The following is a 15968-nucleotide window of genomic DNA, read 5'->3' as shown; positions in this document are numbered from 1 at the left end:
CACAGGCGGACTAAACCGAAATTACAATTATTATATATGAGTTGACTGAGACACATGAATGAGCTGTCTTCGCCTTTGTTTACTGCCCGTTAACCAGTTTACATGCACCGAGACCTTGAGTCGGTGTTTTATTTGCTGAGGCCTTGCAGCTATTCGCAGAGTCTCCAGAGGAGATGAAACGTTTATATTATGTATGGTCTATATGTATATATGTGTGAAGATGAAATTTATATGAGGCGCATCAAAAGAGAGTATCCATAGAAAAGTTTTCATATCGCCTGTACTCTCTCTGCCCCAAAGCGCCGTCCAGATCGCTGATATATAGCAAATATTAAAATCAAAGGTATAAGGCGTTTAGTATGCAGCCGCTGTTATATTCGGGCATTTTAACGGTTTATCACTTCGTTTTGCGCTTGCCTGCAGCTTCGTTGACACACTTGACGGCATGGGACATGGCGCCCATGCTTTTTACCAAATAATCTAAGAATAGATGTCAGTTTGGTCTCAACGAACTGAAAGAGCATTATAGAGAAATTCTTCTTACAGGAAGGGATAACGATCCAGAGGAAGTTCATGAAAAAGTAGTAGCACCAGAAATAATACGCCTCTGGTCTGCAGTAGCTCAACCCATTGTAGTAGTGATCGAACATGCTCGTGGCATAGTAAAGAATATCCCCGTAGATCTGCCCGCTCGATATGATTAACTGAAGGGGGTGGCGGAGTGGATGTTCGCTCGCGATAAGATACACGTGGACGAAGCAAAGTGGTCCCCACAGAATCTATCATGAACTCACCCATCAGTTCTCAAATCCATGCACCCCTTAGTATACAAGCAAGGTAAGGGGGAAACATACAGCCGTAATTGTTTCCATGCACAGAACGAAAGGATCCGAGGTTAGGTATCGGGAGTCCGATAACGAATACTCCTTCCATAGCTGTCCAAAAAAGTCTTGTGCCGAGGCCATGCGAGTGTGGTTGACAACAAAGTAGCCTTCGAAAAACAAATGAATGCTTCCGGCTGTGACGATTTATTTATATATTAGCCATGTACCTTAACTTTTGAACCACGTACGGCGCATGAACATACTTAAGACGAACCATAATACAGCCAGCCTATCTGCCCTTCCTAGTTTCGGGGCAACGAACGATAGAATTACCAACGTGGATCCTAGAATGAAGGCCCATCCCGCCGCAAATGCAGAAATAAGAAGAGGAACAGACCACTCATTGGCAAGGTAACCAATGAGTTCCACTTCAATTGGGTAGTATGGGTGAGAGTTGGGCGGGGTGGAATTGGCCATTTGCCCAGCCATCCTTGCAGCGAAAACCAACGAATGTGGTAGGGAAACGAAAGCAATGGCGAGGAAGGCTGCCTTCTAAGATAGGTACGGATAAAATTTGAGTGGCGTATCTACTCTGTACCTCCAAAAGCACCGGACAAGTAAAGACCGCTAGGAGAACACTCTCTTCAGGGGGAAGAAACAGAGCCGCCAAGCGCACCAAGGACGTAGGTTGAAGCTGCGTGGCCGAAACAGGCTCTGGTGCGTGGGCATGGCGCTTACAGCGATCCAGGGTGCCGGACGACTTAGCAAGCTATCCATCCTCCACCAACTTCAAGACTCGTCTCAGGGGTCCTTTGCAGGCAGCGCCCTATGCGTTCTACGACCTCGCACCTATATCCCCGCATCTATGGCATCAGATAGGAGAAGGAGCCCGAGAGCTATCAGACCTGATGTGACCGTGTTCCCAGAAGCGCCGCCTAATGTCGCCGCCATCTTCCTCATCCGCTTTGACATCAAGGCCGGGTGCGTATGCCCCTATCCACAGAGTGGGTAGAGAGCCGAGATACCATTGGTGATGCGCTGTACTGACAATGGGATTCTGTTTGTCTATAGTTATACGGTAAAATGGAAGCGATCTGTACCAGAGGGTATGCTCTCAGCCCCCACTCCAAGGCCGCACAGGCTGATACCTGTACAATAGTTGTCGTTGAGAACGTTGTTGAATATAAATCACTCCCATCGGGTCTACACAACGTCCGGGAAGATCTTATGTACGTCAAACTTTCTGATCATTACCTTTTACATTTTCTGATCATCCACCACGCAGTTATTTCGTCCACGAGCAATATGCCGGTATCAGCGCGTTTGTAAACCACCCTGCAGCAGAGTCGCAGCGGAATGCCTTGATGCTGGCTGTTGGAGTTTTGGTGCCTCTCAGCTATGGTAGACTAGGAAAGGCCTGGAGACATGCTGCAAAACTAAAGGAATTGGCCAGGTATGAATTGGGAGACGCTAGAATCAAAAGGATAATGGGACTCATGGTATCAATGACAGGAGCCTAGCAGAAGATCTTGATAATACGGAGCCCTTGTCCGCATACTGGGAAACGTACCAGCTATCTGAAGATACTGTTTCTCCCCCGGATTCCCCATTGGGTTCAATCGCAAGCTTAAAAACACCTGTTCGTGATGTATACGCCAGGCATCGCGCCCTCAGCGACGCCACGGCACTGTTGACCGCAAAGCAATCCCTTGCGCCTTACCATCCCGCCCTCTCCCTCCCAGAGTTCTTAGATACCTTTGGACCATTAGTTTTCCAGTTATATCGAGCAGCTTTATTACGCAAACGGATCCTCTTAGTGGGCGAGGCACCTGTCGAGGAATCATGTAACTTCGGTTTGTCACCTTCCCACCCCAGACATTGGACACTGCCAAATGACTAACGCTCAAACCAAAGTATATGACCTAGCTCTTCTCTCCTCGCTTCCACAATCCCTACTCCCTTTTATCCCACCAACTTCTTCGTTAGCTCTCAGACCTCGACCGCTATTTAGCGTTGGCATCCACGACATGCCATACCTAGTATCACGACCATCTCCCTCCATCTCAGATCCCGATAGCTGCTGGATTGCATGTACTACTGACCGCGTCCTCGGCCTAAAACCTGAGCTTTATGACGTCCTCGTAAACCTCCCTCCAGCTTACTCTAAACACGCGCCAGTAAAGACCTACCCTTCTATAGCACTGTCGATCGGCCGTACCGCAAATAAGGAACAACAGAAACCTATAAGCATTAAGGCCACCCAGCGGGACGCTCGACGATATTCTACCCTTAAGAGTGGCCTTCTTGAACTCTCTAGACGTGGCTCTTCGTCCGCAATGGATGATGAGGATACGTCGGACAACACTTCAACTTTCTCTTCTAGTTCGGTTGTTGAACCTGTCTCCTGGCCACTCCTCGCGTATACCTCCTTCCTCTGGTGGGCCTCAGCTGGTGAGAAGCGCGAAGGCCCCTCCGAAGGAGAAAACGAAGAAGACTCCCGACTTCTACTGGTCGATAATGCCCACACACCCTTCCCCACTTATCCAAGTAGCCTAAGCGGTAGCATCGCGCTACTGGACCAGGGCAGCAGCCACCAGCCGCGAGAAATCGCATTAATAACCTATTTCCGCCGCCTAACGACGCAAATATTCACAGTCATGTCAGACGTCATTGCCCGCCAGGGTGGAAACGCACCCGTCGCCGAATCAACGCTCGGTCCTGAGGATGACGGATCCAATTTTGACCATGATGAGGATTCCGCAGTTGACACGACGGCCTCTCCAAATGACCCCTTACTGCCGCTGTCGTCCTACGACGATACGTCAGACGATATCATCCCGATCAGTTCGAGTGATATGACAGAGATGGGGTTGGATACATGGAGTGCCTCGGATCGCGCATTTGTGGAGGAGCTTGTGCAGGTATGGTGGGGACGCAAGGCACAGGTACAAGGTGCGAGAATTACCTGCTGTGGGGTACGAATTCTTTAGCAAGAATCATATCCAAAAGTAATGCAGATATTAATGGGGTACAAATAACCCGGCCATGTCGAACAAGTTCTTAGAAAACGATGCTACGACATCATAGTGGGATACCCTCTTTCATCGAGTTCGGTGGAATTGAGATAAGTGCTCTATATATAATCCACCTACAGTTACCCTAGCTATCAGCATTGTGATCCTAGTGTTTCGAGTTCATGTTTTTAGCCAGGACAAACTATGCATCCAAAACCTCATTTCAAGAAGTTTAAATGATATCACATATCCAACACGGCCGAAAGTAGTTCCAAAATATGCCTGCTGGTCTAAACCAAACCGAAAACAGTTGTTATATGCCCACAGTAACAGGCGATCATGATGTTAAGTAGATGTATAATACATTATTTAAAACGAGTCCATTATTTATTTGCCTCGAAGGGGATAAAAACGTTAAATAAATAGAGCAGAGAACGGAAGAACATCCTCCGAAGAACGCCTGACCCCGAATAAAATGCCATAAAAAATAATCTTTGGAACGCTGAGCTACACGATAGAGACGCCTGGCTACCAAAAAACCAAGGGGGTGTGAGATCCACGCAGCGAGCAAGCAAGGGGATCAAAAAAGGTAGGGGAAAAGGCACATAACCAAAGATGAGATGGAATTGGAGATAATAGACGCTAATGGAGCTTTTTGCCAGAAATTATAATAGGAAGATGAGGAGGACGAGGTCAATAACATGATGGGCAAGCCTCACGCCGCGTCAATCAGATCCAAATGAAAGGATAGGAATGAAAAGCTCCAGAAATAAATGTGAACAGAAAAGCAAAAGCATACAACACCCGCTTAAAAGGGTATCTAAACTTTGAAACCCCGTAAAACAGTACACGACGCCCAACGAAGATGTAAAGATGAATATAAAGAGGGGGGATAGGAAGAAAATAGAACAGATATAGCACCAGGTAAAACACCGCTTTAAGAACTAGATAATGCTCAATATCTTCCAATAGGTGCACTGAAATCTCTCTTGGCAACTCGACTGGCGGGACGACTACTTCCCGGAATCCGTCTTGCGCCATGGGTAGGCGTAGTGCTGGAATTTGCAAGGCGGGAACGAGAGCGCGATGAAGGACGGGAAGCAGCATCGTTGGCGCTAGCAGATCTTTTCAGAGTCTGTGCACGCCCTCTTCGCGCGCGAATCTGGGCGAGTGCTTCTTCTCGCGTTACAGGGGTGCCAGGAATGGGACAGTTCGCTCTAGAAGAGTAATCGTCAGAGTGGAGAGGAATAGTTGTGGTGGTTGTTGTCATGGAGCCTGGCATTGTTGGGGTTGTGGCATCAGCAGGAGCCATTTGTTCTTGGGAATTGGTTGTTTCGACGTGTAAATTTCGAGGAAAGAAGCGGGAGGAACTTGCCGGTTCGAAAGCAGTCGCAGGTTGTGTGACGAGTTGAAAAGGATATTGTGCTAGGACGGGAGGTTCTGTTAGGATGTCTGTGGGCTTAGGATCTTCCATTTCGACCTCCGTGGTTTGTGGCACTAGTGGGAAGGCTGAGGTGTGATTATATTGAGGCCCAGCCGGTAGCGGTGAAAGTTCCTGGACAGTTTTTTGTAGGCGGACGGATGATTCTGTATCCACGTTACTGGGAGATGCGCTGGACGAAACTGCCTTAAACGTCCCTGTATCTGGACAGAACGCCACTGCAGGTTCCGTGGTCTGCGTTTCCCGATGTGCTGTGACGATCGGAGCACTATCTGAAATTCTAGTCACCTGGGGCGCAGCTTGGTCGCTAGACGTGGAGTTGGTGACTGTTTCTTCCTTCTGGGGATTCATTTCATCCCACTCCGCATCGTGAATATACCGAAGCCCTTGCATTTCTGCGAGTCGGCAGGAGCAACGATGGAATTGGCATTCCATCTTGAGGAAGTGTACCATTTCCTCTGCTTTTAATCGCCGGCGTTTCTCGAATGCGAGGTCCTGCTCCAAATCCTCGAGAAGCTCGTCATGCGCGCTGGACTCTTTTGGGTCCTCATTTTCCTTGCATGAATTGCGGCGCGAAACCCTCATTTTGAGTGGAGAACCTAGTCGTGGACTTGCAGCTTGGTAGTTAATGCCGCTTTTGCGGGGACTCGAAGATATTCGGTCTGATTTTAATCGCAATGATGTTGGGGCGCAGGCAGCAACGTCCCTCTCCGCCAGTGGAGGCCTGGAATTGGGTGTTTCTGCTCTCAGTTCTTCGGCCCTTGCCTCGAGAATATCTGACTGGTTATCGGTTTCAAAAGAGCGTATTTTTTCTTTCAAGACCTCCACTTCTTCCGTCAATCCAGCTAATGCATATGCGCGCTCGAATGCTTCCTGTTTCGCCTTCTCTTTTGCTTCTCTCTCGCCGGCAACTTCCTCTCTTAATGTTTTTATCTCCACCCTTGACGATTTGAGTTCTTCTTGCGCTTTAACAAGTGCTGATCCAGCCCGGAAAGCTTCTTTTCGTGCCCTTCGGACTTCCTTTTCGAATACTGCTCGTTCATGTGTTTGCCGCTCCTTAAGAGCGTGCAATTCCTCCATTAAAGACTCTAGCCGTTCACTGACTCGTCGTTCTCGTGAATTCGCCTCTGAAAGTTCAGCAAGTGTTGCCTGAAGCGAAGCCTCCGCTTCTTCACGACCCAGTATCGCCCTGTGAAGGGCGGCTGTGGTGGTCGAGGAAGGATGCGACGGAGCTGGACTGCTAGCCCTTGAAAGTTGATTTAGAAATGCCACTTTCGCTTGGACATCAGAGTTCGTGCGTGTATGCTTGTGCTGGAGCGGAGAAAGCTCAGCAGGGTGTACTGGATGACCGTTCATCTTCTGCTGATTGATGCGCTCTGGAGAGACGGGGTGAAGAACAGGCCCAGGCGATGCCTGAAATTTAGGTATGGGATCCATCAGCGAGGATGAGGTACTGAAGTTATGGGAATCAGAGTTTCGATTGTTAAGGCCCCCCGAAGGCAACATGTGTGACAGCGCTATTGACGAGAGCAATCGTCGGAATTGAAATGTGGCATGAAAATTGAAATCTTGTACTGCGGTGACATCCTTGTCGTGCGCTTTTACGTTACTTTCGGATGTGTTGTTGACAAAGGTGGGTGGTTCACTCCGGTTGCTGGGCAACGCATCCGAGCTATGGGAAACTCTTTTGGGAAATTGAATTACTCTTTTTAGGAAATATAGTCACATGATATTTCTAACCACGTGACATCTCTGCCCCTCCTGTTTTTCACGCTCGAGTATATGTCTATTGCAACGAAGCTCGCGCGATACATGCCCTCCTCCTTTCTTCAATATTCCGTAACGCTGAAACCTGACTGCTGGCTCCTGTGAGATGACTCTATTACTGTGTTACTAACTGTGGCGAATTATTCAAACCTGGAAAATTATGGAACACGACAAGTCCACCCCCGCACAGACTGATATCAAGAAACAGAGCATTGCCCCGAAAATTTAAACTTAGTATATTAAAGATTGGCGGTTTATTTGCGTAGTAGCAATGCATGAGATTATAACGCTACAGCTTGGTCAGAGGAGTAATTACCTCGCGACCCATTTTTGGAACTTCCAGGTATTCTCGCTTGTCTTTTTCGTAATGAACTAATCCAAACTCACCTAGTCGTTAGGAATCGTACTTTACATACTCCGCGGATGAGGAATCCCCTGTTGATCATGACGTTCATTTCCGTCCGGGGATTGGTGCAGATGGGGCTGAAACCTTCACCCCTCGAACTGTAATCTATGATCTGAAAGGCGGCTTTGGCACGCTGCAGAAATATAATGCTCTTTATGGCTTGGAAGAAGATGCTGGATTGCCTAGGGGCTTATGGTGAGAGCGATCAATTCCCTTAACTGAACGGAAATGGCGGTTAACCACGGTCTCTCTTCGCTTTACAGGGATGGCAATAAGGTCGTGCATCGCCAGCCCGCCATTCCACAGACTGAGTACCAGAAAAATTTAGATGTTGGACTCCCGCTACCTCAACTCACAGCTGAGTCAGTACGGTACTGGTCAGATTTTAATAAAGTGTACTATCATCCCAAGTCTATTGTTCAGTTAAATGAATATGAGCTCAATTCTCAGTTGATGCCCTTTGAGAACTGGGAAATTGGTGAAGATCTGTTCCGATCTCTAGATCGCGAGCACGATATTCTCGACAGGGACTTTCGGGCTTTCGCAGAGGAATGTGATCAGATGCAAGGTATCCAGATCTTCTCCGGAACTGATGATGCTTGGGGAGGCTTTGCCGCCAGATATGTGGACAGATTGAGAGATGAGTTTGGAAAGAAAAGTATATGGTTCTGGGGACTAGAAGACGGGTCAAGGGTTCAACGTGTATGCATCAATAAAACCATCACCTTGTATTCTTTGACGCGAGTCAATGAGCTAAGTATAAAAATCTATAGCAAAAGCAAACCGTATCCAACGCCAACTCGGCAAAGTCTGTCAATGAAATATCTCCGCAAACATCAGCCTATATCCCCATTTTGGACCCCCCTCAAAACATACCAGAATATGTGCACTCTGACCTGCGATCAGAGTGGTATTCCTCCGCCCTCGTTTCCACCGCTGTAGAGAGTGTTGGTTTACCTACACGCCTCCGATCTCACCGGGGGGCTAGTTTCTGGCTGCCAGCGCAAGAGCGTCCGCAAAAGATTTTCAGTCTCCAAGCCGCCATTCTCTCAGAACATCAACCAGAGTCCGACAAAACCCCTGACCAAGATCGTAAAACATTAATAGCGGAAGATGAGGTCGATGAAGACGAAATCCTTCTTAAAGGATTCGATCTTGATTTCTCTTGGTCTAGTTCCGCGCGTGCTAAAAAGCTGCACGTTTTTGGCCAAGTTCAAATCAGTCGTGGATTCGATGCGCAAACAAATCTTGCGTCAAAACCCCCAAGCCAGCCAAGTGTTATCCATTCGTTAAGATTGCCAGGAGCTCTACAGACGTCAGTACCATATATTGCTCCATATTGCTCCCGTTTCATTTTTCATTTTTTGCATTCGTCTATTCTTAATCAACCACGCCATGAGTCCTTCACATCATATGTCCTCATCCCCTCAACCGCACCCCCTTCTAGTTTATAATTTACATATAGCTAACGAAGAGGTGACTGCATTTACGTGTTCTAGATACCACACTCGCCTTACCCTCCCGCTCCTTGACAGTTTCCCCGGTGATCTATTTACAGGCAGAGGCGCTGCAAGCTCCGGGCTGAGCATCCGTGCGTCCCTCTCTACGACAACCGAAATTGGGGACAAAGTGAAGGATTTACAGAAGGTCGCGTCCAGGTTAATAGGGATCGATGAACGAGAAGCGTTGATCAATGGGCTAGGAGAGATTTCCGAGGCTTATCAGGGACGATGGGAAAGCGATTCTGATTCCGGAGATGATTACTGAACTGTTCTACTTTTATGCTTTGGCCACTTGGAAAATTGTTTCGTGCTCTTGCACATGGCTAGTTACTGCGGTTGTATAATTAAGTCGATTCCGGCAATCTATGACCTGCTTTTTGTCGCTAAGGTACTGGAACAATGCATTCCCCTGCCTAGGGGGGCCAGGTGGACATGGATAGAAAACAACACTTAGCCATCCAAACCCAGGATCTACTATTACTACATATACTGTACCGTACCTCATGCTCAACGTTGGGTTTGATGCAGATAAATATTGTTTAGGGTGCAGCGGCAAAAGAAGCACATAGGGGACGACATAGTTTGCAGGGTTTCGATAAGCTCTAAAGTAATTCATACGTTGGAGCTAGGTCGTAGGTCTTTCTGGCCACCGATTTTAACTACATACTCGCTGGTCTGCCATTTGCATTCTGGCCCTTAATCAGCCGCCCTTTGCCTCCCTTTGTTCTGCCATACTCTGTATATGTAGTTAGTGGTGCATATAACTTAATAATTCAATCTCCAAACCAAGTTAATATGTAAAACATGTCCGATTACCACCCACGATTCGTATGTAGGCATTTATGGAACGGAATTTTTTTGGTTAGTGCTGGCTGGGCCATCAGCCCTTCCTCATCCGGTTGTTGATCCCTTCGTGTGAATCCATGAACCCATGAACCCTACCTAGTATGTCATATCATAAATAAGTAAAATCAGAGTTCATGTTTCGAGACTCCTCCCTCTCTCGTTACGCTTACTAAATATAACTTTTATATATTTGTGAAAAGCAAGTAGCATCTGAGAAGTAATTTCGCCAAAAATTGGAAACAGGGAATGGTAGAACGAGAACGTCACTGCGTACGGAGTACCTAGGTAGAGTGGAAGGTGTAAAGCTTGCTTGATTGAAAAGGTTGCTAGCTTGTAGGAAGTTATATGGTGGAAGGATTAATAAGCCAGGACATGTGACCTGACAGGTAGTCGATATGATCATTGTGCAGGGCAAATTAGAACAAATGATCTCAATCTTTCGGCAACAACTGTTCGGATTTATGTTGCTGTGCATATGCTACGGTCTTGAATTGGGGGCTTGCACGTGGGTGTCCAAATAAGCTAGTGGGGCAATCGCGCTAGTCCGCCCCACATCCTCGTTACCAGCCGTGAGCTACCAGACAGCTTAGAGAACTAAGGGCCTGTTCGGTGCGGCCGTGTGTACTCGTTCTTTTTGTACGGATCTCCACTTTTTTTTAAAAAAGTACAGCCCCAATATCATGACTGTTCAGTGGACAGAGTGTCTGTACTAATATTACAGCTGCTTTTTACAAAGTACAGATGAAAAAGGCCAGGTGTTTGGTGGATTGAGCGGCCGTTCATTCTCCATCCCCCCAGAGCAGCAGGCAAGGTGGAATAGTGTGGTGGCACAACGCCAGCTTGCTACTAATAATTGGTAAATACACTATTTTTAATGAGATCCACTATTGCGTTCAAAAAGTACGGACGCACCGAACAGGCCCTAAAAGGCGCAGAGTACTGAGCGTGGCCTGGTAGGCAAAGTATGGACCAATTCAGCTCGATTTCTTACTCAATAATTCGATTTTCTATTTTAAATGAATAAAATAACAGATGGAAAATCAATCTTTAAAACTTTTAATCGCCAGAAATAGTTTGATTAAATACGATTGTTACTCACTTGATTATAAAGGAATTGATGGGCTCTAATTAAAAAGTTTGCTATAACTATACTTACATAAAAGTGAAATGCTTCACTCATACTATTATTCTTAACTTCAGGTTTGTCTCACCACGACACAGAACAGAGGGAAATGTGCGAGATGTTGGATTGGGAGGTCTGAATTTGTGACAGGGTTTAGATATATTTGGACTCCGCTACCTGCAATCCTGACGGATCTGATTTCAAATTGGTCCGACCTGTGGCATCTGCTGATATAATCTCGGGTGCAGTCTCGGGTGCAGTCTCGCTGGAGATCTGCTGACGCCTACTATACCCCCTTGCTTCCCACTCATCCATGACATTATCCCAGATGTCGTTCTCCATACCGATATCGCTATCCTCACTAGACTCCGCAAGATCATTATCCTCTCCCAATGCATCTAATGCTGATCTTCCTTTTTTGGATGTCGCGCTCTTGAGACCCCCGCCACTGTAGCTGGCCCTAAGCTGTGCCCCGCTTAAGAATTCTGCCTTCCATTCCAACTCAACATCCTCGACACCAGTCGACGCTTGGAGGCGAACAACGTGGCGAGAGTCGCCGGCTGTAACAAAGGGCTTCACAAAAAGAAGAATGGCCCAAGCGAACCGAGCAAAGAGATAAGGACGGGATTTGCTATCAAGGTATTGGACTATGGTGTTGTGATACGTTGGCCAGTATTCAGCAGCAGCTGTGGAAAGTATGTGTGATACGTAGTGTGCTGAACGAGTACCGGTCACCACCTCAGGCGCATCCCTCCCCCCGGCAACCTTTGGGACGATAACGAACCACCGATTGTCGAAGCATTTATGAATATCCGGTCTAAGCGAAACGAGGTTTGCCGAATCATCAATATCTCCTAGGTTTGTACAATATTGGCTCATCCCGTTTCTATAGTACCAGAGCAGTTCTTCCTTTGGCACAAGGTGTGCCTCTTCAGTGCATGTCGAGAAGTTGGTGATACCACAGCGAGATATACGGGGTTCAGGAAATACGGAAGGGGGTCCCCAAGCATCCGGGATGCAGTCGTGCGGGAACTCCCAGTCCTGAAAACTGGGGACAATAGGGTATTTGCCTAGTAGAAACGAATCAGAACAGCCACGAGAAATACGGAGGTGTTTGCATACTTGCGCCAGCGTCAACCAGAAAGTAATAAGTTGGGTCAGTCAGCACCCCATCAAGCGGTACATTTACAGGCTGTCGACCATCTTTATCATGACAAAGGCGGCCAGTTTTAAATGCGTTGTTTCCGATGATCTGGCAGGCGATCAACGCGGTTTGATGGTGAACGCCAAAGGTGTGAGGACCTGCTTCTTGATCAACACGCGGGAGGTACAGTAGAACATTGCGGGGCTCTTGATAGCCAGGATGCAAGAAATTGATGCTTCCTCGTAATGCTAATTCTGCATGAGGGATCGGGTGCGGATGGAACTCGGACAGACTTCCATTAGCCATTTTGAAGGATCCGAAATCCTATCGACGGCGCCTATAGTAGAAAGAATAGTAGCCTTGAGGTGTGATAGGATGCGGAAGATGATATGATGGGGAACTCTGTTAGTAGGCGGGCACCCAGTTGCTTGATGAGAAGAGCTTAATTATAGGCAGGTGAAGCTTCAACACGACGTCACAAAGAGGTGGTTCATTGAGGAAGTGGCGGCTCTTAAAAGTAACACACCTCTAAGACTAACAGAAATGCTGTATTATTCCGTATTTAGCATTTACTATTATCATTGTAGCAGAAAAGACTACTTATCTCTCGGGTTTAAATCTGATGGTAAAAATATCAAGGATAACAACAACATTGAAACAGATAATGATTCCTCTTTCTCGTTTGCCTTTCACTTCACCAGTTGTGTAGGATCGGCTTTAGGCACTCCTTGATCTTTTCTGGCGATGATGGCTTTTCTTTTTAACTACAAAAGCGATGATAAATCCAGTTGCTTCCTTTGAGGAGGCATCACCTGGAACTACTAGGACATACATGACGACTTTCTCGAGATGAATTCTGAAGCCCCCATGTCAGCTCTAAGTCCAAATTGATGTCCCTTCTATGCACGCACCTTTCTCTGCCTTCCTTGTCTCTTGTCTTTCTTTTGGCATTTGACGGCAACATTCTCATAGATAGCCGGAGTGGAGGTAGTTAGTTACCAAGGTGTTTGGGAATCATTCAAGAGGTCCGATAGCTAGTCTTCTCTGCTCTGTTCCATTCGTCAACTTTAATCATTATTACTAGAAGATATCAGGTAGCTTCAACCCCGTAGGTCCCCAGAAAGTGACAAGCTGATACCTAGGCGGACTGAGACGTTTATCTCGTCTGGGTATGTACGAAGATGTTGAATATCTTCAAGGTCAGTTTCAATTGGAACGGGCCATGAAAGCAACCATTTTTTGCCTCGGAGCAGTCAGAGTATGTTGATGGCTCATTGATCCCGGCCCAGAACTGGTTTGGACAGACACTTATAACTTTGTTCTGGTAGCATTTGAGTGTGTTAGAAACCAGTGGTGGAAATAGTGGAGGTTGGACGAAAGCAGGCTCTGCTTTGTTGCCTGCTTGTGCGGGGGCATGCAGCCTATTATTGGTCGTCGATTATTTAGGGAAGCCAGGAGAGATTTGATAAATAAATAGACCTAAAAACAAAACCCCGCTAATACATAGACTACCTTCTGAGGCTATTCTAAGCAGAAAGTTCTAACTATAAGCTATCTTCAATTGCAGCTCCTGCTCACCCCGCCCCCTTTACCCCACCCCCCTTGCCCCTCCTACGCCATATTATTATTATTATTATTATTATTGTCATTATCATTATCATTATTATTGTAGCTCCATACAAGTCCCATCTACAGAGTACTCCGATATCCCTGGTAGTACACAATGACCAACCCCCCCCGCTATCCAGAGGAGTGTCTGGAGAAAAGTCACCAGAGAGCAGAGGACCTTCGAAAGGAGCTTGAACACTCTCGGGACAGGGAGAACAACGTCACCCCTTCGTTCCTTTCACGTTTGAGTCAGTGCTATCTCAACCCACCAGAGAACCAGAGACACTATCGACCGCACATCCTTCTCGTCTCCCAAGTTACGAAGCCCGATTCCTTCCACTACTTTGTCCGTCTCCCACGGGAACTGCGTGATCTTATTTACTTCTATGCCCTCCGTCCACCGTCAAACAGAGAACTGATCGTGAAGACAACTATTGAGAGCATATCTTATAAACGGATCTGGGGGAATGAGATCCCGCTTGTTCCCCTGGGGTACGGAAATCCAGATTCATGGTCTGGCAGGAAGGAAATGACCTCGTTGATGAGGGTCAACCGGCAACTCTATAGAGAAGCTTCGGAAGTCCTGTTTTCCGATTTTCGGTTTTCCATCCACGCCCGAGTCCTCAGGATACCTGGTTGTAACTTCGTGCATAGGTTGCAGGAAACCGTGGCGTCCAAGATTCACAAACTCGGGCTGAAATTGGAGGTCTTCTGGAATTCCAAAGGGGTTCCTGTCTTGGATCTCTACTCTTACGACAGCCTAAGCATATTTTCTGCAGTACAAAGTGTCGACTTCCATTTTACATTTAATGGCAACGAAGCCAAATTTCCGAAGGGCTATGGCCCCCTATGGCCGATCGAGCGTATGAAGCTAATGTTTGAGAAGTTTCACCATGTTCAAATATCGTTCAGTTGGTCATCTGACCTGTCGGTCAAGCCTCAGTACGTAAAGAAAGCATGCAAAATTATTCAATCAATGATCGATAAATTCGGTAGGTTAGAGAAAAGCCCTTTTTCTCCTTTCTACTGGAATCGTTGAAATGCGAACATTGTTGCTAACAATTTCACTGGGTACGGTCGATAGAGAATTAAGGAAAGACCGTTCCCGTTGTGAATACCTCATCCACCGGGCTTCTATATCCATCTACGAAACAGGGATATGTAGAACTATACATACCAAGCCTTGATCATCCATTTAGCCGATACTCTATAATGCTTCGGGCGAAAATCAATGTGGCCACATTCAGATTGGCTATATGGTTTACGAATGCTTCTCTTCATCCCCGATACTCTCGCGTTCCCAGGGGCGTTACCGTTCAACTTCGAGATGCAGCAAGTAAATGAAGTGGGCTGAAGAATTCCAAACCCTGATGGAACCTTAACATTGCAACTACTAGCTACCGAAGAAATACGTCGGAATTACACCTCAGCTGTCTCCAGATCTGCGCCTACAACAATCGCGTTGCGCTTCCATACTTGGCTCAGCGTCTACCGTTTGTTTTAACAAACATGTTCTGCCACTATAGGTCAGCGTGCTTAAGAAAGGATTTCCTACCCCTTGAGCATGATAGCGAGATGTATGAAAAGTCACCCATGGCTTTCATTCTCAAACACGAGCAGGTTACGGATAAGACCACACGGCCACAACCGCGCACACCGCGGTTTATTTTGGTGTTGCAGTGATTCCTTAGTGAATTTCAATATCACTATTCAGGAAGTCTGATGGCATAGAACAGAGAGGTCAGATCTATTAAAGGGACAATCACGAGGAAGAAAAATAATGTTTTGTTACCAGTTGTGGGTGAAAGGTATAACTATACTGTCATAATATATATACTTTCTAGTGGCTGAATTATGTTGCCTTTGAAGAGGAAATGGATTGCAGAACTTTCATCTGCTGAGCCACAAGAATTTGGAGGAAACAGTTCAGATAAAATATTTCTATTTACCAGGAGAAATGAATCTGTCGTTATTCCTTATCTCAGTAAACTCAGCCACTCCACTCCGAGCTAACTCAATCCGAACTACTGCTACTTTCTGCCAAGTCCTGCTAACATCTGAGCCAATCAACTGTCACAGGGCTTACACTAAACCTAAATGAGACATCCTCAGCAAACTCTTCGCGGAGCATCTGAGAAAAAACAGTTTCTGTTTGTTAGTAATGTGGGAACAATTTGCTTCAATCATAATGTTTGAGATAGAATCACTGTGCAACATCACTTATAGATCATTTCTCTATTATCTTGAAGAATTAATTTTTCAATTTTCTGTTGATTGATGTAATTTTTATCTG

General features: G+C 46.5%; 6 protein-coding genes across 7 annotated transcripts; 3 read left to right on the top strand and 3 right to left on the bottom strand.

Annotated features, from left to right (window-relative positions):
• Positions 1-10: 10 nt before the first annotated feature.
• On the bottom strand, positions 11-3102 carry BDBG_03094 (cholestenol delta-isomerase). Its single transcript, XM_002626871.2, has 4 exons — positions 1088-3102; positions 855-1018; positions 545-779; positions 11-480 (listed from the first exon to the last, which is right to left on the bottom strand). Exons 1-4 carry the CDS (start codon positions 1311-1313, stop codon positions 398-400), a joined length of 708 nt encoding a protein of 235 aa, XP_002626917.2. The 5' UTR covers positions 1314-3102; the 3' UTR covers positions 11-397.
• On the top strand, positions 1479-4821 carry BDBG_03093 (uncharacterized protein). Its single transcript, XM_002626870.2, has 6 exons — positions 1479-1805; positions 1896-1930; positions 1984-2053; positions 2110-2277; positions 2337-2677; positions 2739-4821. Exons 1-6 carry the CDS (start codon positions 1552-1554, stop codon positions 3812-3814), a joined length of 1944 nt encoding a protein of 647 aa, XP_002626916.2. The 5' UTR covers positions 1479-1551; the 3' UTR covers positions 3815-4821.
• On the bottom strand, positions 3913-6936 carry BDBG_03092 (uncharacterized protein). Its single transcript, XM_002626869.2, has one exon. The coding sequence runs from the start codon at positions 6783-6785 to the stop codon at positions 4794-4796; it is 1992 nt and encodes a 663-aa protein (XP_002626915.1). The 5' UTR covers positions 6786-6936; the 3' UTR covers positions 3913-4793.
• Positions 6243-9768, top strand: BDBG_03091 (protein DML1). The gene is made up of 5 exons (XM_002626868.2): positions 6243-7389; positions 7445-7647; positions 7716-8154; positions 8226-8767; positions 8952-9768. Exons 1-5 carry the CDS (start codon positions 7318-7320, stop codon positions 9217-9219), a joined length of 1524 nt encoding a protein of 507 aa, XP_002626914.1. The 5' UTR covers positions 6243-7317; the 3' UTR covers positions 9220-9768.
• A 987-nt stretch (positions 9769-10755) lies between these two features.
• On the bottom strand, positions 10756-13530 carry BDBG_03090. 2 transcript variants are annotated; one of them, XM_031721094.1, is made up of 4 exons: positions 13206-13530; positions 12979-13116; positions 12046-12923; positions 10756-11993 (listed from the first exon to the last, which is right to left on the bottom strand). In XM_031721094.1, exons 3-4 carry the CDS (start codon positions 12371-12373, stop codon positions 11077-11079), a joined length of 1245 nt encoding a protein of 414 aa, XP_031577521.1. In that variant the 5' UTR covers positions 12374-12923; positions 12979-13116; positions 13206-13530; the 3' UTR covers positions 10756-11076. The 2 variants fall into 2 exon arrangements, with proteins under 2 accessions (XP_031577521.1, XP_002626913.1); XM_002626867.2 differs by having other exon boundaries at positions 10867-11993; positions 12979-13488.
• Positions 13531-13790: 260 nt separating this feature from the next.
• On the top strand, positions 13791-15358 carry BDBG_03089 (uncharacterized protein; the record flags this gene model as incomplete). Its single annotated transcript, XM_002626866.1, has 2 exons — positions 13791-14617; positions 15073-15358. 2 exons carry the CDS (start codon positions 13791-13793, stop codon positions 15356-15358), a joined length of 1113 nt encoding a protein of 370 aa, XP_002626912.1.
• Positions 15359-15968: the final 610 nt, after the last annotated feature.

Source organism: Blastomyces gilchristii (genome assembly GCF_000003855.2).
Source record: "Blastomyces gilchristii SLH14081 genomic scaffold supercont1.4, whole genome shotgun sequence".
Lineage (NCBI taxonomy): Eukaryota > Fungi > Ascomycota > Eurotiomycetes > Onygenales > Ajellomycetaceae > Blastomyces > Blastomyces gilchristii.
Note: the sequence above shows the minus strand (reverse complement) of the source record. Positions and strands in the feature narration are given on the sequence as shown.